This window comes from Convolutriloba macropyga, chromosome 10 (assembly GCF_964194025.1).
Source record: "Convolutriloba macropyga chromosome 10, txConMacr16.3, whole genome shotgun sequence".
NCBI lineage: Eukaryota > Metazoa > Xenacoelomorpha > Acoela > Convolutidae > Convolutriloba > Convolutriloba macropyga.
In genome coordinates, this window is record NC_134477.1 from 21,370,502 (window position 1) to 21,397,423 (window position 26,922).

At 32.4% G+C, this 26,922-nt stretch overlaps 1 protein-coding gene across 1 annotated transcript; it reads right to left on the bottom strand.

The window, feature by feature from the left end:
• Positions 1-19,407: 19,407 nt before the first annotated feature.
• Positions 19,408-20,241, bottom strand: LOC142347957 (uncharacterized). Its single transcript, XM_075399123.1, has one exon. It carries the CDS (start codon positions 20,239-20,241, stop codon positions 19,408-19,410), a length of 834 nt encoding a protein of 277 aa, XP_075255238.1.
• Positions 20,242-26,922: the final 6,681 nt, after the last annotated feature.

Below are 26,922 nucleotides of genomic sequence, written 5' to 3' on the forward strand. Positions count from 1 at the left end.
CAAATATTGCGAAAAAAGTTCCCAGTTTTGGCAAAAAATACTTAATTATTGTGAAATAATAACTATTTTTCGCCGAAAATTACTCAATTCTTGGCAGAAATTACCCAATTCTTACCAACAACACCCAATTCTTCGCAAAAATACCCAATTCTTTGCAAAAACATCCAATTCTTGCCAAAATATACCGAATTCTTGACAAAATGTACCTAATTTTTGCTAAAAAAACTACTCTTTTTAAATAAATATCCTATTATTACCATAAATTACACAATTATTACCAGAAATAACCCAGTACTTTGCGAAAAAATGCCAATTTGTGTTTAAAAACATCCCATTATTAACAAAAAGTCCCAACTATTGACAGCAGAGCCCAGTTCCTGGTAAAAAACACACAATTTTTGAGACAAAACATCCAATTATTGCCGAAAACACCCAAATATTACCAAAAAAATCCAACTCTTGCCAAAAAAAAACAATTCTAGCCAAAAAAATATCCATTTCTAGTCCAAAATTACACAATTCATAGCAGTAAATACCCCATGCTTACCAAAAACTTCACTTTACCAGAAATACTTAATTCCTGCCAAAAAGAACCCAGTTCTTGCAAAAATATTGCAATAATGGCACACAAAAAAACACAAATCTCGCCAAAAAATACGCATTTTTAACACAAATTAGTTAAATTTTGTCAAAAAAATATCCAAATTCAGCCCAATTTTTATTATTGACACAAAATACCCAAATTCTAAGCAAAATAACAAAATTGTATCAAATATTTATCTAAAATATATCAAAAATTCGACAAAATTGCCATCATCTGTATTTCTCTAGATTCTTCCTAACAATCCAATTATTTAGTGACCTTACAAACATCAGCTTCTGATATCATATTCTGTAGAGACGAATCTTCTCAGGTGATCGATATAGGTTTAATGAGCAAAAATTTTTCACGAATTTTTAACTATTGTCCAAAATTATTCATTAAATGGATCAGTTTAATCATAGTAATTTAACAATTAGGTCCTACTATCTCGACAATTACAACAATTAGGAGATGTCATCTTTGTAGGAATGCCACGGCCCTCTTTGGAACAATATTTTGTCCAGCTATGTCATATGACTGCTACAATTACAGATACCTAGGTATTTTATGGAGTCACTGAACTCATGTGAACAAAAAACAATCCATACTACTTACGATATGATTAATCTTACTTTATCAAAGCATACACAGCTCACGTGATTGAAGTCTTACTCATAATAACGGAATAATTACGTCACTATTGCGTCATACTGATATCATCATCTATTGTTGTTTACAAATAAAAGTTCAACAAATTCTGTTTCTTTTCCTTCTCTTCAGCGGTTCAGCTATAGTTAGCTTTTTCATTCTTTCCGGAGACAATTTCAATCTCATTTCATTAAAAACCTAAGTTGTTAGTTATAATCCTTGCAGTGAAGATTCCTTATCTCCAGGACGTTTTCCTTTTCCCCACTCCAGGTAAGACACTTCTGTTATGAAATATGAAAACAGACCGGATAAACCGAATAAATGGCTATAATGATTATCGTACTTGTTCGCAAATAGCATATTAATTCTTCAGGGAGAACAATTTGCAATATCTTTAACTTCAGTTCATTTAGGAGTTCAACCGTCTTCACCCAAAAAAACTGGAATTATGACTATCAAATCTGTGAAATTGAACGAAAATCTCAAGGCCCACTTCTTCTTCCCCGATTCCAATGACGATGTAGCAATTATAAAGGAGAGATAAACGTGCTTCGGCTGGGTAGCTGATCCTCCACTCTCAATTCCGAGGCAGCTTATGGTCTTCATTGTTGTAATCGAGAATTTGCTGAAGTCTCTGTTCCTTACAAACAGACAACTGTAGACTTCTACAAGAACCACAACGAAAACCCAGCATTACACGTCTCAGACAACATGGAACACTCCGATCAGTCCGTGCGCAATTCTGTGATTATGAGTTGTCCTATAGACCAATGTATGAAAATCAACAGGGATTTTTTGAGGAGGAGAGGCAACTTAAATTCCTGTGGTGTGTGTCTGACGGGTTTGAAAATTTGCAGGAGCAAAAACCCGATCGGGATTGACGAGTGGGAAAATGGGTCATTGACAGTGAGTATTATTGGAAGTATAGAAGAAGAGAAGGCACTTGATCTAAGTATGGCAACAAAAAACTTGACAGTGCAGTTCCATTTCCGTGTTTTTCTACAGAAACTGGACAAGATACACTGGAGGAAGTACAGGGAGCATCGACTGTTGAAAATACTCCTCTCAAATCTGCCAGAACCATCCTTAGTACTATAGTCAATGAACATGCAGATTACCGAGATCATATTTTATCTAATGAAGCAAAAGAAAAAATATCTGAAAAACTTCCCTTAGATCTGAGCAACTGGGGTATTGTACACAAAAAAGTGTCAAGAGAAGGGCACCTGCTGTCAGTAACCTTGAGTGTGTTGGATTGTAAAAACGAGATAGTGATGAAAACAAAGACAATATGTCTTCTCCATCGCGCAAATTGAGACGAGCTGCTGAGTCGTATAATAACTAAACTAGCAGGCTGAAAAGTTATTTCTTTGACTGATTATTTGTTTTACTTCCTGTATAATTTCAGATCTAAGGCTAGTTTTTTCTGAGATTACTAATTGACTTAAATTTGTAATATTCCGTTTCTACACTAAAAAAACTGAATTTCATGTATCCTTTTGAATTGATATTTTGAAACTATAATTTACTTGAGTTTCAGAATGATTTTTTGGAAACAATTTTTTTAATCAAAATTTTACATTTGAATTAAACTTTATGTCAAAAATTGCGTGTTTTTGTAATATCTATTTTTTCAAAGACGCGGGTTTTTTGGCTTCTGCAATACACTCCCTGCCGCTGCTTTGAATTTTTTGTTCAGATTGCTGTTGATGCTCACCGCAAAGGAGATCAGAACAGAGTCAACTGTCGTTGCAGAGACTAAGAAGTTGATTGGAAATAATTCATATTTTTATCAGATAATGGACTGCAGTCGACACAAGCTTACAAAATACGTGAAAGGACTCATGTGGATAAGTTTATTAACAACAGGTCTTTCAAATCTCTGAATGAGTTTCCAGGCCAGATTTATCAGGTAGAAAAGATCAAGACTTTTTTATCATCCTGTACACCGAACTTACAATGTTGCAACTTTGATTACAAATTCTGCTCCTATTTCTACAATCCAAACAGATATGAGTTGATTGACACGGATACTGATAGTTTTTACATGGCAATTAGTGAGGAAAAACTGGACGAAATCAGTAGACCAGAAAGGCGATTATTGTGATGCTGGATGATGCAAAGCGATTGCAGTGATAATTTTGCCGCAAACTCCAACAGCAATTTATCCCACGAAAATGTTATAATAAATAAGCCTTACAAAAAATGCAATAAGCCTGCTGCCTTTGATAAAAGATTACCTGGTGTTTTTGAAGAAGATTTTTGGCAAAAAATTTTTAGATATAGATACTCATACAAATTGTTGGTAATAATTTTAATGTTTTGAAAAAAAATATTGCTTTACTGTACCATTTTTAAAGAAGTCATATTTAATAAGGTTTTTTAAAATAAAAGATGTACATTCTGATGTTTTTGATTTTTCATTTTTCCACTTGTCAGCTATTGAAGTTTTTTAATGTGAAGTTTCGAACTGAACTTTGATTTCGAAATAAAAATCTGTTTTTACTGAAATAACTTTTTTTTGAAAAATGTCGTTTTTTACATAATGTTTTCAGCAAAAAATGTAAATCTTGAGTGATGTTTTTTTCTGTTTTTCCATTTTTCAGTTTTTGAAGTTTTTTTCATTTAAAGTTTTCAATTTAATTATTATTTTAGAAAAAAGAGAATGTTTTACTAGAATAGTTCTTCTTTCAAAAGTGTCGCTTTTTACAAAAGGTTTCAAACAAAAAATGCAACTTTAGTTGTTTTTTCTATTTTTCCTTTTTCTGTTTTTGTAGTTTTTAATGTAAAATTTTTAATTAAATCAATTTTTTTGAAAAAAAAAACTGTTTTGCTAAAATAATTTTTTTTTTTTCAAGAATGCCGTTTTTTACATAATGTTCTTAATAAAAACGTAAATCTTGATATTTTTTTATTTTTCTGTTTTTCGATTTTTCATTTTTTGAAGTTTTTTCTTGTAAATTTTTCAATTTAATTATTATTTTTTTAAAAAATGTTTAAATAGAATAATTTTTCATTCAAAAATATTGTTTTATACATGAGGGTTTCAACAAAAAATACAATTTTTGTGGTTTTTTTTCTATATTTCAGTTTTTGAAGTTGTTTATGCAAAATTTTTAATTCAATTAATTTTTTTGAAAAAAAAGTTTTACTAGAACAATTTTTCTTTCAAAAATGCCGTTTTTTCGTGAATTTATCAAAATGAACATTATGAAATGTCGTGAATTTATCAAAATGAACATTCAGCCTTGAATATTAGCTGCAGCTCCTAAAATATATACATCAGTACCTATGCTACAGTTAAACAGCAATTTCGAAAACGGGAATCAAAATTGTAAAACAAATATCAATGATCGAAAACAAAAAAGCCAAAGTGTATTTTTCTTTTTCTGTTGTTCCATTTTTTAATTTTTGAAGATCTTTTCATGTAAAGTTTTCAATTTAGTTATTATTTTAAAAAAAATGTTTTAATAGAATATTTTTTTTTTCAAAAATGTCGTTTTATACATAAGTTTTTTAACAAAAAATGCAATTTTTGTTCTTTGTTTTCTTTATTTCAGTTTTGAAAATTTTTATGTAAAATTTTTTATTCAGCTAATTATTTTTGAGAAAAATGTTTTACTAGAATAAATTTTCTTTCAAAAATGCCGTTTTTGACGTAAGGTTTTTAACAATAAAATAAATTTTGATATTTCTTATATATCTGTTATTCCATTTTTCAGTTTTTGAAGTTTTTTTGATTTAAAATTTTCAAGTTTATTATTTTTTTTAAGAAAATAATGTTTTACTATAAAAATTTTTCTTTCAAAAATGCAGTTTTTTACATAAGGTTTTAAACAAAAAATGCAGTTTTTGTTGTTTTTTCATTTTTCTATATTTCAGTTTTTGAAGTTTTTTATGTAAAATTTTTAATTCAATTAATTTTTTTTTGAAAAAAAAGTCTTAATAGAATAGTTTTTCGTTCAAATATATCGTTTTTTACATAGGGTTTTCAACAAAAAATGCAATTTTTGTGGTTTTTTTATTTTCAATATTTCAGTTGGTGAAGTTTTTTATGTAAAAATTTTTAGTTCAAATAGTTTTTTTTCGAAAAAAAAATTTTAATAGAATAATTTTTCTTTCAAAAATGCCGTTTTTTTACATGATTTTCTCAAAATGATCCTCCAGCCTTGAATATTGGCTGCAACTTCTAATATCTATACATCAGAACCTATGCTACATTTAAACAGCAATGTTCGAAAACAGGAATTAAAATTCCAAAACAAAAGTCAATGATCGAAAATTAAACAGCCAAAGTTTATTTTTATTTTTTTGTTGACCCAATTTTCAATTTTTGAAGTTTTTGTCATGTAAAGTTTTCAATTTAGTTATTATTTTCAAAAAAAAATGTTTTAATAGAATATTTTTTTTTTCAAAAATGTTGTTTTATACATAAGTTTTTTAACAAAAAATGCAATTTTTGTTCTTTGTTTTCTTTATTTCAGTTTTGAAATTTTCTATGTGAAATTTTTTATTCAGTTAATTATTTTTGAGCAAAATGTTTTACTAGAATAATTTTTCTTTCAAAAATGCCGTTTTTGACATCTGGTTTTTAACAAAAAAGTAAATTTTGATATTTTTCTTATATCTGTTATTCCATTTTTCAGTTTTTGAAGTTTTTTTAATGTAATATTTTCAAGTTTATTATTTTTTTTAAAAAAAATAATGTTTTACTATAAAAATTTTTCTTTCAAAAATGCAGTTTTTTACATAAGGTTTTTAACAAAAAATGCAATTTTTGTTGTTTTTCATTTTTCTATATTTCAGTTTTTGAAGATTTTTATGTAAAATTTTTAATTCAATTAATTTTTTTAAAAAAAATGTTTTAATAGAATGTTTTTTCTTTCAAAAATGTCGTTTTTTACATAAGGTTTTTAACAAAAATTGCAATTTTTGTTGTTTTTTCATTTTTCTATATTTCAGTTTTTGAAGATTTTTATGTAAATTTTTTAATTCAATTAATTTTTTTTTGAAAAAAAATGTTTTAATAGAATATTTTTTCATTCAAAAATGTCGTTTTTTACATAAGGTTTTCAACAAAAAATGCAATTGTTGTTGTTTTTTGTTTTCTATTTTTCAGTTTTTGATTTTTTTATCTAAATTCTTTAATTGATTTATTTATATTGAAAAAAAATGTTGTTTTATGAATACTTTTTTTCAAAAATGCCGTTTTTTACATATTGTGTTTAACAAAAAATGTGAACTTTGATGTTTTCTACATTTCTGTTATTCCATTTTTCAGTTCTTGAAGTTTTTTTCATGTAAAAAATTCAATTTATTTGTTTCTTTTAAAAAGATAATGTTTTACTAGAACAATTTTTCTTTCAAAAATGCCGTTTTTTACATAAAGTTCTTAAAAAAGGCAATTTTTTTGTTGTTTTCTATATTTCAGTTTTTGAAGTTTTTATGTAAAATTTTTAATTTGTAACTTTTTCAATGAAAAAATGTTCTTTTGAATGAAAAAATGTTCTAGAATAGTTCTTCTTTCGAAAATGTCGCTTTTTAAATAAGGTTTTAAACAAAAAAAGCAACTTTTGTTTTTTTTTATTTTTCATTTTTTCTGTCTTTTAAGTTTTTTATGTAAATTTTTTAATTCAATTAATTTTTTTTGAATAGTTTTTCATTCAAAAATGTCGTTTTTTACATAAGGTTTTCAACAAAAAACGCAATTGTTGTTGTTTTTTGTTTTCTATTTTTCGGTTTTTGATTTTTTTTATCTAAAACCTTTAATTGATTTATTTATATTGAAAAAAATATGTTGTTTTAGTAAATATATTTTTTTCAAAACTGCCCGTTTTTTACATATTGTTTTTAACAAAAAATGTGAACTTTGATGTTTTCTACATTTCTGTTATTCCTTTTTTCAGTTCTTGAAGTTTTTTTCATGTAAAAAATTCAATTAATTTGTTTCATTTAAAAAGATAATGTTTTACTAGAATAATTTTTCTTTCAAAAATGCCGTTTTTTACATAAAGTTCATGAAAAAGGCATTTTTTTTTGTTGTTTTCTTTATTTCAGTTTTTGAAGTTTTTATGTAAAATTTTTATTTTGATTAATTTTTTTGAGTGAAAAAATGTTTTACTAGAATAGTTCTTCTTTCAAAAATGTCGCTTTTTACATAAGGTTTTAAACAAAGAATGCAACTTTTGTTTTTTTTCTACTTTTCCTTTTTCTGTTTCTGAAGTTTTTAATGTAAAATTTTTAATTATATCGATTTTTTTGAAAAAAAATGTTTTGCTAAAATAATTTTTCTTTCAAAAATGCCGTTTTTTACATAATGTTCTTAAAACATAAAACGTTAAAAGATAAAACGTAAATCTTGATATTTATTTTATTTTTCTGTTTTTCGATTTTTCAATTTTTGAAGTTTTTTCATGTATATTTTTCAATTTAATTATTATTTTTTTAAAAAATATTTTTATAGAACAATTTTTCATTCAAAAATGTCGTTTTATACATGAGGTTTTCAACAAAAAACAATTTTTGTGGTTTATTTTCTATATATCAGTTTTTGAAGTTGTTTATGTAAAATTTTTTTGTTTCAATTAATCTTTTTGAAAAAAAATGTTTTACTAGAACAATTTTTCTTCCAAAAATGCCGTTTTTTACGTGAATATCTCAAAGTGATCCTCCAGCCTTGAATATTAGCTGCAGCTCCTAATATCTATACATCAGAGCCTATGCTACATTTAAACAGCAATGTTCGAAAACAGGAATTAAAATTCTAAAACAAAAGTCAATGAAAATTAAAAAGCCAAAGTTTATTTTTATTTTCTTGTTAACCCATTTTTCAATTTTTGAAGTTTTTTTCATAGAAAGTTTTCAATTTAGTTATTATTTTTAAAAAAAATGTTTTAATAGAATAGTTTTTCTTTCAAAAATGTCGTTTTATACATAAGTTTTTTCACAAAAAATGCCATTTTTGTTCTTTGTTTTCTTTATTTCAGTTTTGAAATTTTTTATGTAAAATTTTTTATTCAGCTAAATATTTTTGAGAAAAATGTTTTACTAGAATAGTTTTTCTTTCAAAAATGCCGTTTTTGACGTAAGGTTTTTAACAAAAAAGTTTGTTAAAAACCTTACGTTAAAAACAAAATTTTGATATTTTTTATATATCTGTTATTCCATTTTTCATTTTTTGAAGTTTTTTTGATGTAAAATATTCAAGTTTATTATTTTTTTAAAAAAAATAATGTTTTACTGTAAAAATTTTTCTTTCAAAAATGCAGTTTTTTACATAAGGTTTTTAACAAAAAATGCAATTTTTGTTGTTTTTTCATTTTTCTATATTTCAGTTTTTGAAGTTTTTATGTAAATTTTTTAATTCAATTAATTTTTGTTGAAAAAAATTGTTTCAATAGAATAGTTTTCATTCAAAAATGTCATTTTTTACATAAGGTTTCCAACAAAAAATGCAATTGTTGTTGTTTTTTGTTTTCTATTTTTCAGTTTTTGATTTTTTTATCTAAAATCTTTAATTGAATTATTTATATTGAAAAAAATGTTGTTTCAGTAAATGTTTTTTTTTTCAAAAATGCCGTTTCTTACATATTGTTTTCAACAAAAAATGTGAACTTTGATGTTTTCTACATTTCTGTTATTCCTTTTTTCAGTTCTTGAAGTTTTTTTCATGTAAAAAATTCAATTAATTTGTTTCTTTTAAAAAGATAATGTTTTACTAGAATAATTCTTCTTTCAAAAATGCCGTTTTTTACATAAAGTTCTTAAAAAAGGCAATTTTTTTTGTTGTTTTCTATATTTCAGTTTTTGAAGTTTTTATGTAAAATTTTTAATTTGATTAATTTTTTAGAATGAAAAAATGTTTTACTAGAATGTATTTTCTTTCAAAAATGTCGTTTTTTACACAAGGTTTTAAACTAAAAAATGCAATTTTTGTTGTTTTTTTCTATTTTTTCTGTTTTCAGTTTTGAAGTTTTTTGTAAAATTTTTTCATTAAGTAATTTTTTGTGAAAAAAATATTGTTTTACTAAAACATTTTTTCAAAAGGTTGTTTTTAACATAATGTTTTCAACAAAAAATTGTAACTTTTGATGTTTTTTCTTGTTCTGTTTTCCCTTTTTTCTGCTTTTGAAGTTTTTTGCGAATTTTATAGCGAAGCCGAAAATTGTAAAAATCATTTCATTAGAATTATTACAAATATTCATTATTTATTACAATTAGTTATAATAAATTATTACACTTTTAACTATTTTGCGGAAATGTTTCTTTTTTTTCAGTTTAAGCAATTACGTTTTTATTATCAAATTCTTCTTAAGAAATTCCGATTTAATCATCGTCTCATGACAAACATACTTTAGAGTAATCTCCGGGATACCGTCGTCGCGTGGTGACAATTCCTGACTTCAAGCATCCCTAGCGTGCATCTTTGGATGTTGTTCGGAAATACAAGATCGTTGATCGCGGCTCTGCAAAAGTTGCATTTTTTGTTAAAAACATTATGTAAAAAACGACATTTTTGAAAGAAAAAATATTTTACTAAAACATTTTTTTAAAAAATAAATAACTAAATTGAAAACTTTACATGAAAACATCTTCAAAAAATTGAAAAATGGAACAACAGAAAAATAAAAATACACTTTGGCTTTTTTGTTTTCGATCATTGATATTTGTTTTACAATTTTGATTCCCGTTTTCGAAATTGCTGTTTAACTGTAGCATAGGTACTGATGTATAGATATTAGGAGCTGCAGCTAATATTCAAGGCTGAAGGTTCATTTTGAGAAATTCACGTAAAAAACGGCATTTTTGAAAGAGAAATTGTTCTAGTAAATCATTTTTTTTCAAAAAAATGAATTGAATTAAAAATTTTACATAAACAACTTCAAAAACTGAAATATAGAAAAAAAACCACCAAAAATTGTATTTTTTGTTGAAATCCTCATGTATAAAACAACATTTTTGAATGAAAAATTATTCTATTAAAACATTTTTTAAAAAAAATAATAATTAATTTGAAAAATTTTACATGAAAAAACTTGAAAAATCGAAAAACAGAAAAATAAAAAAATATCAAGATTTACGTTTTTATTAAGAACATTATCTAAAAAAAGGCATTTTTGAAAGAAAAATTATTTTAGCAAAACATTTTTTTTCAAAAAAATTGATTTAATTAAAAATTTTACATTAAAAACTTCAAAAACAGAAAAAGGAAAAATAGAAAAAAAAACTAAAGTTGCATTTTTTGTTTGAAACCTTTTGTAAAAAGCGACATTTTTGAAAGAAGAACTATTCTAGTAAAACATTCTCTTTTTTAAAATAATAATTAAATTGAAAACTTTACGTGAAAAAAACTTCAAAAATTGAAAAATGGAAAAACAGAAAAAAAACTTTAAGATTTACATTTTTTGTTAAAAACATTATGTAAAAAACTAAATTTTTCAAAAAAAAAGTTATTTTAGTAAAACAGATTTTTTTTTTTCGAAATCGAAGTTCAGTTTGAAACTTCACATTAAAAAACTTCAATAGCTGACAAATGGAAAATTAAAAAATCAAAAACATCAGAATGTACATCTTTTATTTAAAAAAACCTAATTAAAAAAGGACTTCTTTAAAAATGGTACAGTAAAACAATATTTTTTTCAAAACAATAAAATTATTACCAACAATTTGTATGAGTATCTATATCTAAAAATTTTTTGCCAAAAATCTTCTTCAAAAACACCAGGTAATCTTTTATCAAAGGCAGCAGGCTTATTGCAACATTTTCATGGGATAAATTGCTGCTGGAGTTTGCTGCAAAATTATCACTGCAATCGCTTTGCACCATCCAGCATCACAATAATCGCTTTTCTGGTCGACTGATTTCGTCAAGTTTTTCCTCACTAATTGCCATGTAAAAACTATCAGTATCCGTATCAATCAACTCATATCTGTTTGGATTGTAGAAATAGGAGCAGAATTTGTATTAAAGTTGCAACATTGTAATTTCGGTGTACAGGATGATAAAAAAAGTCTTGATCTGGTCTACCTGATGAATTTGGTCTGGAAACTCATTCAGAGACTTGAAAGACCTGTTGTTAATAAACTTATCCACATCAGTCCTTTCACGTATTTTGTATGCTTATGTCGACTGCAGTCCATTATCTGATAAAAATATGAACTTTTTACAATCAACTTCTTAGTCTCTGCAACGACAGTTGACTCTGTTCTGATCTCCTTCGCGGTGAGTATCAACAGCAATCTGAACAACCAATTCAAAGCAGCGGCAGGGAGTGTATTGCAGAAACCAAAAATCCCGCGTCTTTGAAAAAACAGATATTACAGAAACAAGCATTTTTTGACATAAAGTTTAATTCAAAAGTAATATTTTGGCAAAAAATTTTTTCCAAAAATGCATCTTTAAAACTCAAGTAAATTATAGTTTCAAATAATCAATTCAGAAGGATACATGAAATTCAATTTTTTTAGTTTAGAAATGGAATATTACAAATTTAACCATTCAATTAGTCATCTCAGAAAATACTAGTCTTAGATCTGAAATTATACAGGAAATAAAACAAATAATCAGTCAAAGAAATAACTTCTCAGCTTGCTAGTTTAGTTATTATACGACTCAGCAGCTCGTCTCAATTTGCGCGATGGAGAAGACATTTTGTCTTTGTTTTCATCACTATCTGGTTTTTAACATCCCACACACTCAAGGTTATTGACAGCAGGTGTTCTTCTCTTGACACTTTTTTGTGTACAATACCCCAGTTGCTCAGATCTAAGGGAAGTTTTTTCAGATATTTTTTCTTTTGCTTCATTAGATAAAATATGATCTCAGTAATCTGCATGCTCATTGACTATAGTACTAAGGATGGTTCTGGCAGATTTGAGAGGAGTATTTTCAACAGTTGATGCTCCTTGTACTGCCTCCAGTGTATCTTGTCCAGTTTCTGTAGAAAAACACGGAAATGGAACTGCACTGTCAAGTTTTTTGTTGCCATACACAGTTGTTGCCACGGACTGATCGGTTTAGTTCCATGTTGTCTGAGACGTGTAATGTTGGGTTTTTGTTGTGGTTCTTGTAGAAGTCTACAGTTGTCTGTTTGTAAGGAACAGAGACTTCAGGTGAAGTCTCGATTGCAACAATGAAGACCAGAAGTTGCCTCGGAACTGAGAACGGAAGATCAGCTACCCAGCCGAAGCACGTTTTCCTCTCCATTTTAATTGCTACATCATCATTGAAATCGGGGAAGAAGAAGTGGGCCTTGAGATTTTTGTTTAATTTCACAGATTTGATATTCATAATTCCAGCCTTTTTTGGGTGAAGACGGTTGAACTCCTAAATGAACTAAAGTTAAAGATATTGCAAATTGTTCTCCCTGAAGAATTAATATGCTATTTGCGAAGGAGTACGATAATCATTATAGTCATTTATTCGGTTTATCCGTTCTGTTTTCATATTTCATTACAGAAGTGACTTACCTGGATTGGGAAAAAGGAAGATGTCCTGGAGATAAGGAATCTTCACTGCAAAACTTATAACTAACAGCTTAGGTTTGTTGCGAAAAAAGATTGAAATTGTCTCCGCAAAGAAAGAAAAAGCTAACTACAGCAGAGCTGCTCAAAAGATGGAAAAGAAGCAGAATGTGTTGGACTTTTATTTGTACACAACAATAGATGATGACATCAGTATGACGCAATAGTGGCTTAATTATTACGTTATTATGAGTAAGACTTCAATCACGCGAGCTGTGTACGCTTGATAAAGTAAGAAAAATCATATCAAAGGTAGTATGGAATATTTTTTGTTCACATGAGTTCAGTGACTCCATAAAATACCTAGGTATCCGTAATTGTAGCTGTAGTCATATGACGTAGCTGGACTAAATTTTGTTCCAAAGAAGGTAGTGGCATTCCTACAAAGATGACTTCTCCTAATTGTTGTAATTGTCAAGATAGTAGGACCTAATTGTTAAATTACTATGATTAAACTGATCCATTTAATGAATAATTTTGGACAATAGTTAAAAATTCGTGACAAATTTTTGCTCATTAAACCTATATCGATCACCTGAGAAGATTCGTCTCTACAGAATATGATATCAGAAGCTGATGTTTGTAAGGTCACTAAATAATTGGATTCTTAGGAAGAATCTAGAGAAATACAGATGATGGCAATTTTGTCGAATTTTTGATATATTTTAGATAAATATTTGATACAATTTTGCTATTTTGCTTAGAATTTGGGTATTTTGTGTCAATGATAAAAATTGGGTAGAATTTGGATATTTTTTTGACAAAATTTAACTACTTTGTGTTAAAAATGGGTATTTTTTGGCAAGATTTTTTTTGTGTGCCATTCTTGCGATATTTCTGCAAGAACTTGGTTCTTTTTGGCGGGAATTAAGTATTTCTGGTAAAGTGTAGGCGTTTTTAATAAGAATGGGGTATTTATTGCTATGAATTGTGTAATTCTGGACTAGAAATAGATATTTTTTGGCTAGAATTGTTTTTTTTTGGCAAGAGTTGGATTTTTTTGGTAACATTTGGGTGTTTTCGGCAATAATTGGATGTTTTGTGTCAAATATTGGGTGTTTTTACCAGGAACTGGGCTCTGTTGTCAATAGTTGGGTCTTTTTGTTATTAATGGGATGTTTTTTCTCACAAATTGGGAGTTTTTCACAAAGTACTGGGTAATTTCTGGCAATAATTGTGTAATTTGTGGTAACAATAGGATATTTATTTAAAAAGAGTAGTTTTTTTAGCAAAAATTAGGTACAATTTGTCAAGAATTCGGTAATTTTTGGCAAGAATTGGATGTTCTTGGTAAAAATTGGGTTTTTTCTGCCAAGAATTGAGTAATTTTCGGCAAAAATTAGTTTTTTTTTCACAAGAATTGAGTATTTTTTGCAAAAATTGGGAATTTTTTGGCAATAATTGGGTATTTTTTGACAATTGGGTATTCTTTTAAGAATTGGGTATTTTTTGCCAAGAACTGGGTATTTTTGGCAAGAAAGGGGTATTTTTTTCAAGAGTTGAGTATTTTTTGACAAAAGCTTTTCTTCGGTTTCATGTTTCAGAATCTAAAACTTCGAGAAAAATATAATTTTGTCCTTTCTTTATGACTTATAACTTATGCCCATTGCATTCTGCGTTAAAAATTACAATATAAAGATATACTGTAACGCAAAATTCCAAAAAAAATTGACGTTTCAGGTTTCAGAATCTAAAACTTCGAAAAAAAACAAACCTGTCCTCTTTTCACTATTTTTAAACTGTATCCATTGAATTCTGCGTTAAAAATTATGCCATAATGGTGTACTATAACATGCAATTCCAAAAAAATTAGTTTGAGGTTTCAGGTTTCAGAAGCTGAAACTTCGCAAAAACCCAAACATTGTAAGTTTTTAGGGTCAAAGAAATCACTATCATAATATACCATTCTTAAAGAAAATATTTTGTAGTTTGAGGTTTGAGAAACTAAAACTACAAAAAAACCAAACCTATAATCTATAATTGACCGTGAAATTACCACCATTGAAACCCACTTCGATAAATACCCTCTAAAGTTGTACTGTAACATAAATTTTCGAACAAAAAAATTTTAGTTTGAGGCTTCAGAATCTGAAACTGAGAAAAAAAAATTTTCAGTGATTGTTTTCTGTGCTTTAGTATTTTTCATTGAAATCTGAGAGTTAAAAAATTTCAATCGATTATTTGAAAAGCGTTATCTGAAAAAATTTGTTCATGATTTCGGGTTTTTAACTGAGAAAAAACCAAAAACAAAGAACAGAAACTGCCAAAAAGTGTTGCATACTTTCACTTCATCAGGAGTAAAAAAAAAACATTAAACAAACAAAATTTTCAAAATTTTTTTCATAAGCAGTTTTTGTGACAAATTTCTGATAATTTGATATTCTTGGAAACAAAACTTCATTAAAACTCAAAAACTTAAAATTTTTTTGATAATTGAAAAAGTTATGCATAAATGAAGTGTATGAAAGAAAAAATTCTGCAGATATATTTTATCAAGTAGATAAGCTGAAGTGCGTTAGAGCGGAAAATCCAACTGGATGCATTTCCCTGGGATAATTAAGATAGTTACCCCTGGATAATTACGATAAGATGACAGGTCTATTGTTCTCTCTCTCTCTCTCTCTCTCTCTCTCTCTCTCTCTCTCTCTCTCTCTCTTCTCTCTCTCTCTCTCTCTCCTTTTAGGTACATCCTTGGAAACTGGATGAAAAGAGGCAATACCTAATGTTAATACATAGGTACATCCTTTTACTCCCCTCACCTTTGCTAAACCTATACTACTTTTATAGTTTTGTAAACGGGTCGAGGTTTGGCGATGAATTTTTGTAAGAAATGCGGTGAAGTACGGTGAAAAAAAATTTTCGCCGCGTATTACATCTATTTGGGGTGAAGGCGGTGAATTGCGGTGAATTATTCATTTTCACCTGAATTGCGGTGAATTATTTATTTTCACCTGTTCTCAGTATTCTTACAAAAAAAGCTTCCTTACACGGGTTTGAACCTCTGATCTCATTCATGCCTTCAACTTCTTGTTCCACTGCCCCAACTGTCACTAACTTCTTTGATTTTTCTTGTTAATTTGAATCAGATTGAGGTAACGTTGGAAAGCAAATGCGTAAATTTTTGTAAGAAATTCGATGTGTTTCGAGGTGAATTCTTGTAAGAAATGCGGTGAGATGCGGCAAATTTTTTTCCGCCGCATTCACCGCTTTCACCGCATTTCTTGCAATAATTTGCCACAAAAGTGCATGTGGTGAGTTTTTGTAAGAAATGCGGTGAATTTTTTTAAGAAAGGCGGTGAAATGCGGCGAATTTTTTTTTGTTTCACCGCATTCACTGCAATCAACCCATTTTTTACAAAAATTCACCGTATTCAGTGCATTTCTTACAAAAATTTACCTAAAAACTTCGACCCGGTTAGTGATAACGAGCAACCTATCACTGAGTAGTTTACATATTTTAAATATTTTCTTGCTTATTGTCTTATTTCTCTCTTTTTCATTTTCTTAAAGAGCGTAACCTGAAAGCGGAGTGTTCAGGCTAGACTAATTTATTCCATTTCAACTCTCTCTTATTCTCGCCAACTTTTCACTGCTCATATTTTTACACACACCGCGTCAATTAGTGCGCAGGTTGACTCTGCACTTATACAAACTTCCATTTATGTCCAAGATGATAATACCTCTCGGAACTGACAAAAAATTACCTCTTTAGTTGAAACACTCACCCAAGCATGATATTATAAGAATCAGATGTTCTTCATATATCTCTCAAATTAATTTAACTTAAATATACTCATCCCATATCGTACATTTTTTGTACACCAGTGTCTTATATCTTTTTTCGCAACGTTGAGAAAACACTTCAACTTATATTCTCAAGATTTCATCCCAAACTAACAAAAGTGGCTGCAATTGCTCTACAGGAATTGTTTATGATAAGTGGAAGACTAAGTTGATGTTGCGCTCTTTTTGGAACTCTGATCTATCAAAAAAAAATAATTAATCAAAACCCCACAATAAAAAAATTTTAGCGGAAAGTTTTTTTGTTAAGGGTCTCAAGTCATCGAATTCCTCTGCCTCTTTTCGAAAACCTGTTTCGTTTTACAATTGATTTTGATACTATTGAGCGTCTTTTTTCTGCACTTTGTTTTTTTTTCAAAATGTTTTTGCAGATATTTGCGCTTTTAAAACTTTGCATATACTAAGAACGAAATGATAGCCTGTGAGTGCAAACGCTTCCTCGCAGTTGATTACTCCGGCTCTTCGATTGGCAACATTAACTTTTGCCATTAACAGAAAATGTTCGAATTGATGATAAGAATTTGCAGTAATCTTCGCTGACTTCAACAACAAGGCATTCTTTTCCCCATTTTGGAAAAGATGCATTCTAGGAAGTTTTGCTGAAAGTTCCACCCAATCTGACTGTCCTGTTTTAGCAGACGCTTATCGATTAAACGTGCTAGCAAACTGCTGTTCGTAGATAGGCCTCAGTTGTTGTAATTTCGTTATGATTGGATTCGGAATTTATGAAGTTTTTCTTTGCTATCTGGCAATTGAAATAAATTCAGTAGTCTGAAACACAAACAGCAGATGAGTTCATCATTTGGAATTATCAAAATTGGCGAGGTATTGAGTGGTTATCAATGCTTAAAAAATGATAGCTGATGGTATTTTCAAAACCATCCTCCTTGCCAGCAACTTCGCACAATACATCCGGTCTCTACTCGCTCGGTTTCCTCAATTCGCTTCAAATTTTGAGAGATATAATAAAGTGTTGACGTTTCAGAATCATTATGCTGTTCAGAGGATTTGGACTGCTTGTTTTGACTTGATTACTTAGATAACGCTGTTACTACTAGCCACAGGCTGTGTCTAGACTTGATAACCTGTTTTGGACATGTAATGACTAACAATTTACGTCTCAATAATGACTAATTAAAAATGAATCATGTTATTTGACAATGTTGCAAAACATTCGCTCCCTTTTTTGAGTTCCAGCAGCTCTTGATGATAACTAAACGCCAGACCTAAGCTCTGTTTGAGGTCCTCGCCGTTAAGGAGTGCTATCTTTGATTTAGCATTGAAAGTTGTGATGTGTTATGACACTGTTTGCTACAGCATGGTTAGGAGGTCTTACGTGTGGGATCATGGAAGAGGTAAAATTAAATGCCTCGTATACTTCAATTGAGGTTTTTCGCAACGTCTGAGGGGTTGCCATTCTGATGACTAAGGACAAGTCGTTATTCGTGACTTAGCAAAGTAAATTGGATTCTTAGTAAGTCAGAATTCTGCTTGTTGGAACGGCTAAGCCACGCCTTTGTTCATTGTTTCACAAAAATCAGTAGAGCAACACAAGAACCAATCTAATAGTTCCTAAGTAGAAACAGAAACTGCTGGGAGTTGGTTTGTTAACACCATCATCACAAGTTGGTTTGTGTTGTAAACACCATCATCAGTGTTCAGTGGAGTTTCTATATTGCATTCCCGGAAATTTTAATTTCTGTTTACCGCATAGAAAACCTGGACTGATAATCACCAATTTGGAGTTATTTTTCAGCGTCGAGGATGTTGCCTAATACAGCTTTAAGGGCTTAATTTTTTTCTGTTGTCAATTTCTTTTTCATTTTACTGGCAGATCAGTATTTTTTGGTCTCTCAACCATTTCCTCATTACATTTAGAGGTTTCAGATGTTTTAAAGGTAAGTAAAATTTGTTGTTTTGATGAGATTGTTAGTTGCGCGAATTTGTCTGCAACTTCTCTAAGTTTTTGAAGTTTTTTTTTAAAAATTTCAAAGACACTTTTCATTATAAATTTTTGAAAACTCTGTGCAGCGTCTAGATATGCCGTTGATTGGCTATCCCATTTTGATGACTACATCAAGGACTGAAGCAACTCCGCAGGCCAAGAGTAGGGCAATTTGTGTTTTTGTCCTGATATTTCAGATTGAATAGGGAAAATTTGCTTAACGCTAGGATAGTATCCCTGTCGTCTCTGATCGATGTTGTATCTGCCAATCCATCTTGAAGCTGTTCTACCAGCCACGTGAAATTGAGAGTTTTTGCAGCGCCCAGTTTCTGAAGATTTTGTCAAAATCCGGCTGGTAATTTCTATGATTTGTCAAATTGGTTTCGCAACTATAAGCAAAGGTTCAATGATTTAAGAAATAAAAACACAGGAAAGAGAACAATATTAATGTCAGCCAATGGAAGAAAAAGAGTCAAACTGTTGCGGTGCAACATTAATTGAATCACTTGCTTAGAAATGCTTTATTAAAACGCTTTATGCTTAAGAATCTCAAGCTCGAAAAGACCAAGTGAATGTGATAATATTGTTTGAAATTATGAATATTTGGTTTCAGCACGTGGTTAATTATCATTGTTTTCCTCATCTTTCTCGGATTGCATTGAAGGTCATTGTGTCAAAGGCTATTGTAAATCGTAACATACCGGCCTCCTTGAACTGGTTCAACTTTATTAATATATCAATGAAACTGGCTTTCTGGTTAAGTTGTCAATTGCGGTAAACAGTATTTCTCAGCAACCCATCAAAAGTTTATTACCACTCTTTAAAATCAATCAGTTCTTGTTTTCCAGTCTCTATAGTTGTAATTAACATTTCCTTGCTGTCATTCCTCGTCTGTATCCTCTGTTGTTCATTCTTCATCTGTGACATCTTCTTTGTCAGATCTTAATGACGGCATGTCAATATCGTTTTTCATTAACAAGACAAGCTTGTTGACTGGTCGTATAAATAGTCCAGATGATGTCTTCAATTCAACAACTTGAACTATTTTATCATTTCCATCAAAGACCTTTGTTATTCGCCCCATTGGCCACAGAGTGGTTGGTGTGTTCTCTTCCTTGATTATTACTACGTCATTGATGTCAATATTTGTTTGTCCCGTTTGCCATTTTTTCCGTTGTTGTAAATTTGACAAATATTCTGTTGACCACTTCTTCCAAAACTTCCTGATAAGATGTTCCATCCTCTTCTTCTGTCGTGTCAGGGAAATTGTTTCTTTTCCTGTTGTTTTTGGTTCAGGCAATGCTGTGATTGGTCGTCCTATTAAAAAGTGTCCTGGTGTAAGTGCTAAGGCATCATTGGGATCATTTGAAATGGAGGTAATAGGCCTTGAATTTAAGATTGCTTCAATTTGTGCCGACAGTGTTGTGAAGTCTTCAAAAAATAGTTTTGATTTTCCAATGCTGCGGTACATGTGGCGTTTCAAGGATATGACAGCGGCCTCCCATAGTCCTCCAAAATTTGGTGTTCTCGGCGGAATAGTAAGCCAAGTAATATTGTTCTCCTTGTTGAATGTTGATATCAAATCTTCAAACTCGTGAGTAGCTAAGGCCTGTCGAAACTCTAACTCTCCCTTGGTCCCAATTAAAGTTGTTGAGTTGTCGCTGTATATTTCGTCAGGAATACCTTGACGAGAAACAAATCTTTTAATGGCTGCAAGACAGTCGTCCTTGGTCAGAGACATAACTGGCTCTATGTGAACTGCCTTCGTACTTAAACAAATGAAAATTGCAACGTATGTTTTCAAAAGCGTTCGAGTTCCATTTTTTGTGTAGAACGGTCCACAATAGTCGAGTCCGCAGTGACTGAACGCAAATGACGGCACTCACTACTTGTTCTCGAGGTAGATCTACCATCTGAGGCTGTAACAATTTGGCATCAAATCGGATACATGGCTTGCATCTGTATAAGACACCCTTCACTACAAAAAGCCCTCCGGGTATCCAAGTAGCTCGTCGAAGCGTGTATAACGTCAATTGAGGTCCTCCGTGAAGAGTTTTCTCGTGTGCTTCTCGAATAAGCATTTCAGTGATTGGTGATTTTCTTGGAATAAGAACTGGAAATTTTCGGTCTATTGTGTGAGGTGAATCGGCTAGGCGTCCCCCAACTCGAATCACCTTATTTTTTTCATCACAAAACGGTGAAAGGCTGTTGAGACTGTTGCTTCTAGGAAATTTTCGTCTTCTGTGTGTCCCCATAGTGGCTGCTCCTTAGGCGTTAACCAAACAATTTTTTTCTGGTTTCATCTTTTTTGAAAAGATGTACTGTTTCGCTAGGAATGTCTGTATTCCCGGTAGACACGATCTACAGCTGATCCCCAGGGCCCCCGGCCCAACCTATACCATGGCTGACATCATCCTTTGAGACCCCGACACCATCTACGCTGACAAGACATCCTGGGCCCCCGGCCCTACCTATACCTAAGGAATTTACAGTAGAAACTGAGCTCGCATTTTCACCTGCGCCCCTGGCGCTGACATGACTACCTGGACCCCCGGCCTTAATTGTACCTAACGAATTGGCAGTAGAAACTGAGCGCGCATTTTCACCTGCGCCCACGGTGCTCACAAGACTACCTGGGCCCCCGGCCCTACCTGTACCTAAGGAATTGGCAGTAGAAACTGAGCTCGCATTTTCACCTGCGCCCCCGGTGCTGACAAGACTACCTGGGCCCCCGGCCCCACCTGTACCTACGGAATTGGCAGTAGAAACTGAGCTCGCATTTTCACCTGCGCCCCCGGTGCTGACAAGATTACCTGGGCCCCGGCCCTGCCTAAACGTTGAGGAGCATTGGTAAGTAAAGAGATTCCCATGCCCTTACAAACCCTGGTGTTGATGTAGGGATCTGGGCCCCCGGCCCTACCCATACCACCAACCCCCTCTGTTTCAGTGATTTGTTACGTTGCTGAACGTCTTGTTGTGTCGCATCTCTGCTGCTGTTGCCTGCATATTCAGTGGGCTGATTCCTGATGATATTGTATTCATGAAGAAAGTTTCGCTGTATGAAGCTGTACAGTTGAAGTCTTCCTTCGTTTAAATCTTTCATTCGTAAGGAGATTGAATTATAAGTCCGGATCATGGGTTGAGACGTATACTCATTACTATCAGTCCTTTCGTTTGGCGTTGATGAGCATGTTTTTAAGCTTTCCGACGCCGACGTTTTTGTTGTCCGCTGTTTTACTTCTGAAGATTGAATTCTTCTCCTAATACTGCTGATGAACCTTCGGACATATGTAAATATCCTTGTAACTTTGTGTATTGAGGAATGCCGATTTATCATCAATAAAATTACGTTATCTTCTTTTGATGAAATCATTGTCACGTTTTCGGATTGTACTCTTACTTCTTTTTCGGTCTCTTCTCCTGCAGTTGACAAAATGTCAATTGAAGGCCAGGCGTTTTCAGGTTACCGCAACCACTCTGGTCCATTCCACCAAAACTTATGGTCCCACAAATCAGCTGCTGCTAATCCTCTTGAAGCACAATCCGCTGGATTATCTTCTGTTGGAACATATTTCCAACAACTAGCTGGAACAATTTCTTGTATTTTTGCTACTCGGTTGGCGACAAATGTTTTCCATTTCCTCGGATAATCTTGTAGCCAGGCAATTGTAACCGTAGAATCTGACCACGCAAAAACCTTCGGAGTTGGAAACTGTTCATCGCTAATAGCTTTTGTCACCACCTCAACAAGCTTAGCTCCTAGCAGGGCAGCACAAAGTTCCAACCTTGGCACACAAACTGATTTAATTGGTGCAACTCTTGTCTTTGCTGTAAGCATTTTTGTTTCAATGAAATTGTCTGTCTCCTGTCTGATGAAAACGACAGCAGGTTATGCTGTAGTTGAAGCGTCGCAAAAGACGTGCAACTGCAAATCTGATTTCTTGGCTGGCTTGAGAATCTTCCGTTGAAGACTAATTTTTTCAAGATCCTTCAGTTGTGCTCGAAGTCGCAGGTAGTGCTATAGAATTGGGTCCGATAAAGGTTGATCCCAGCTAAGTTTGTCCATCCTCAACAGTTGAACAAAGGATTTATGTTGAATAGTCGTTGGTGATAGCCATCCGAGTGGGTCAAATAAACGTCAAACTTCTGAGAGGATTTGCCGTTTAGTAAACGGAGCTCCCTTGCCAAGTTTTACTGTGAAACCAAATTGATCATGATTTGGATTCCATATTATCCCAAGCGTCTTAATGGCATAGTCTTCGCTTTCAATTATCTTCTCGTCTTCCGTTTCTCTGAAAGTGGCAGCTAGTTTTGATACAAGTTTTGGGTTGCTAGATACCCATTTCCGTATATCAAAACCTGCTGAAGCAAGAAGCGTGATAATGGCGTCCTGGAGCTTCTCTGTGTCTTCTGAATCTTCGCATCCTGTAAGTAGATCATCCACATACATATCAGTTGTTAGTGACAAACGAAGTTTATTGTTTGTTGTTTCTTCGGCAAGAACTTGCAGTGGTCGAATTGAATGATAAGACGAAGAAGCAATGCCGTATGTTACCCGAGTCATACGAAAGGTTTCAATCGCCTCTGAATTTGGATCTTTCCACAATAATCGGTGATAATCTTTGTCTTCTTTGTCCAATTCCACTTGCCAGTACAATTTTGCAATATCAGCAGAAAGTGCTACTTGGTGTAGGCGAAATAGAACAAGAATGCTGAAAAGGTCTTTCTGAATTTTTGGTCCAACCATGAGTCTGTCGTTAAGCGATACTCCTGTTGTCGCTTTCGCGGATCCGTCGAAAACGACCCTCAGCTTGGTGGTAGTGCTTGACTCTTTGAACACACAATGATGACAAAGATAGTAGCAGTTTCCGACAGGCTTGATAAGTTCTGATGTTGGAACTTTCTCCATGTGTCCGAGATGAAAGAACTCTCCAATGAATTCTGCGTATCTTTTATAAAGGTCGGGATGTCTTTCCAATCTGAATAGAAGACTGCGGAGTCGTTTTTTTGGCTTGTTGAAGTGAATCTCCCAATGCTTTTGTCTCGTTCTTGAAGGGAAGTTTCACTATGAAGCGACCTTCAGGGCTTCTTCTAGTTGTTTCCTTGAGGTGATCGTCGCAGCGTTTTTCTTCGGCTGTCCAAAGCTGCGCTGCTGGAACTTCTTCTATTTCCCAAAAACGGTGAAAATTGTCTGGCTCTGAAGAAACAAAGAAAGTATGCAGATCACTTGTATAGGTTTCGTCTGTCTGTTCCCTTCCAGTAACGACCCAACCGAACATTGATAGCCTATATGTTATTCCACAGTTAGGCTCCTTTAGTCGATTGTTGCCAATCATTATATCTTCATAATGAGATGCTCCGATCAAGAGGTCAATTGATGACGGCTTGTTGAAGTCTGGGTCAGCAAGCTCCAACTCCTTTACTGTTTCCCATTGGCTGGTGTCAATGAACCGTGATGGCAGATTATCAGTCATTTTTGTAAAAATTGACGCACTAATATTGACAGTGGACGATCTGTTCCTTGATGAGATAAGAAGGTCCACGCAACCTTTGTTGTCTTGAACCGTCCCACCTAGTCAAAAAACTTTTGTGTTGCTGCTTTTCTTCTTCAATTGTAACCTTGGTACTGCTGATTCAGTTATAAGGTTGTTTTGTGAAGCTGAGTCTAGAAGTGCCTTAAGTAGAATTGTCTCGCCGTGAACATTAACGGAAACAATTGCGGTTTGAAGAAAGACTTCTTCTGAAGTTCGTTGAGTCATAGCTCCTGTGAACTTGTTTTCATCCTTAGACTTTTCAATTGCCGTTGTTGCTGTAGGGTTGTTCTTCTGTTTATCATTTGCTTGAGTGCTGGTTGTTCCGCTAGTTGTTTGGTGATTGGTGTTTCTGTTGTGAATACTTTCACGATGAAGAAGAGTATGATGCTTTCTACCACATTGCTTGCATTTTGATCCATCACAATCTTCTGATCTGTGTCCCGGTCGCAGGCAATTCAAACAGAGTTTTCTAACCTTTATCAACTCTGCGCGTTCCCTTACTTAAAGCTTCTTGAACTTTCCGCATTTGAAAATTTTGTGCGTTTCTTCACAACATTCGCATTGTTGCTCGGAAGTCGCCAAATGTGTGTGCAAATGTCGTGGATTCCCGTTCACTTGAGTTTTTGTCGCTCCTAATCCATTTGGCGCTGTTGCCTCGAGTGCTTGTGCGCGTTCCTCTAAGAAAAGTCTCAGCTCTGCATACTTTTGAGGTTCCTTGCTTTTTGAAGACAGCTCCCATTGTTTTCTTGTCTCTGTAGGCAGCTTCTCACTGATCAAGTAAACAAAAAAGATGTCTTGACTGTTGACTGGTTCTCCCAAATTCATATCAATTATTCATATCAGTTTTCATAGCAATGTCGAAGTTGTGATCGGTAACAGGTATCGAGGCAAGCAGTTTGGCGGCCTCAACTTTTACAGATGCTTTGAGATACTGCAACCTCTGACTTCCTTGAAGAGAACTGTTTTCGATGACTTCTCCTTTGAACAAATCAAAGAACGAAGTCCATTCCATATAATTACCCAAAAATACTTGATTGAGTTTTGGTAACTTGATGTTGGCTGAGTTCCTCATAGCATCGGAGAGCGTTGAAGTACATGGCGTTGAAGTATCTGCTGCTGTTGAAGGTCCCTCAAAACATTTCGTGAAGCGTTTGATTGCATCAATGTTCTGTGTCAAGTTGTCATCAACTTCCTCTGACTCCAGAATATCAGTGCTTCTGCCTCCGTCAGGTTCTGTTGAAGTTTTTGGTTCAAAGTTACCAGAAAATTCTGCTTTCGGTTGAGAAGTGTCGCTACCTGATTTAACCTGTTGATGTCTGCTTCTGAAATGGTGTCCAGATCTTTTGACATGATAATTTCAGCCTCATTGTTAAACCTTGTAGCAACGCTGCTGTTTGATCCCCGCAGCTGTTTCTGCATTTCAAGATTGGACATTTTGACTTGCTGCTGCCTTTGAGGGCGTCTTTTTATTCCCGTTGTTGTTGGTCTTTATTCGTATCTTTTTCGTTTGTCTTTTTCGTGGTTTTTGCTGTGCTGAAAGCTAAAAACACACTAAAAGGACGCAAAAGATGGGAAATTGGGTTTCACTTAATCCCCCCTTCAAAAAATGCGGCCAATGTTTGCGCGCGAACTTAGTGCTATTACTTCGGGGGAGCAAACCTCAACTAAAATTTTCGAGTTCTCCGCGAGAACTGAGAAAGAGATTGTTTTCCCCGAAGTTTTTTAAAAAAAGTTTTTGTAACCTTTGAGATATAGTTCTCCCACTAGATAACTTTACCGGGTCCCAGGATTAGGTTAATCAACCTCGTTATACAAGTTAATCAACTTGTATTACATGAGGGGAGATGTGTTATCTAGTGGGGTTCCGCTTTTAAATTCCCCTTTAAGTTCCCCTTTTAGATTTTTTTTGCTAATTTTTTTTAGAGAGTTAATGCTTGTGGTGCCTAATGCTTTGACTATTTTATCCTTAACCTATTTGTCGGCGGACCAAATGTTGCGGTGCAACATGAATTGAATCACTTGCCTAGAAAAGCTTTATTATAACGCATTGTGCTTAAGAATCTCAAGCTCGAAAAGACCAAGTGAATGTGATAATATCGTTTGAAATTATGAATATTTGGTTTCAGCACGTGGTTAATTATCATTGTTTTCCTCATCTTGCTCGGATTGCATTGAAGGATAGCTTTGAACACAAACCAAAGTAGATTCGCGAAAGGAAAAAGAGAAATCAGACGGCTCAATTTCCCGTGCAGCTAATTTCATGGGAAAAATTTTCTTATTTGGATAGTTGGTGATATTGCTTTCACTAAAATTTTTGATGTTCGATCGGAGCTGGCATAACGTTCTCACAACTGTCTGAAGGCTCTTTATAATCTGTTTGCATTGGGGGTGACAGTTTCTCATAAAATTTTCATTCTTTCAATATAGTTTTTTTCTTTCAATATAAGATGCAGGAAATGGTGTTGACTCACGGTGCACTCCCATATCCAAAACTTAAAAAAATAGCTCGTATTTTACAATGACTAAAACTGAATTCTCAGTGTGTCGAATATTTTTTGTACTTTATTTCGTAATTTCATCCAGGATTAGCAGAAGTTTCAAAAAGTTTGAAGTTTTTAAACAAAAAAAATTGAATGCGTTTTAACCATGAACTTTAAATTAGTAATTTCAAAAATACATCAAAATATTTTCAATTGAATTTCCATCTTCAGTCTCTGTCGCAAAATCGCATTTCCTACCTTTTCTCTTTTTGAGGAACGTAATTTTGATAAAAGCAGAGTGATTGTTCTCACAAGATTAATTCACTCTCATTTTCTTCTCTCTATTACTTCCAAATAGTTTTCACTGCTCTTATTTTCCCCCTCATCATATCTCTTAATGCGCGGATT

Excerpts from the sequence above, each read along its gene's own strand:
- LOC142347957 (XM_075399123.1), bottom strand. The coding sequence starts at position 20,241 with ATGTCTCTGACCAAGGACGACTGTCTTGCAGCCATTAAAAGATTTGTT.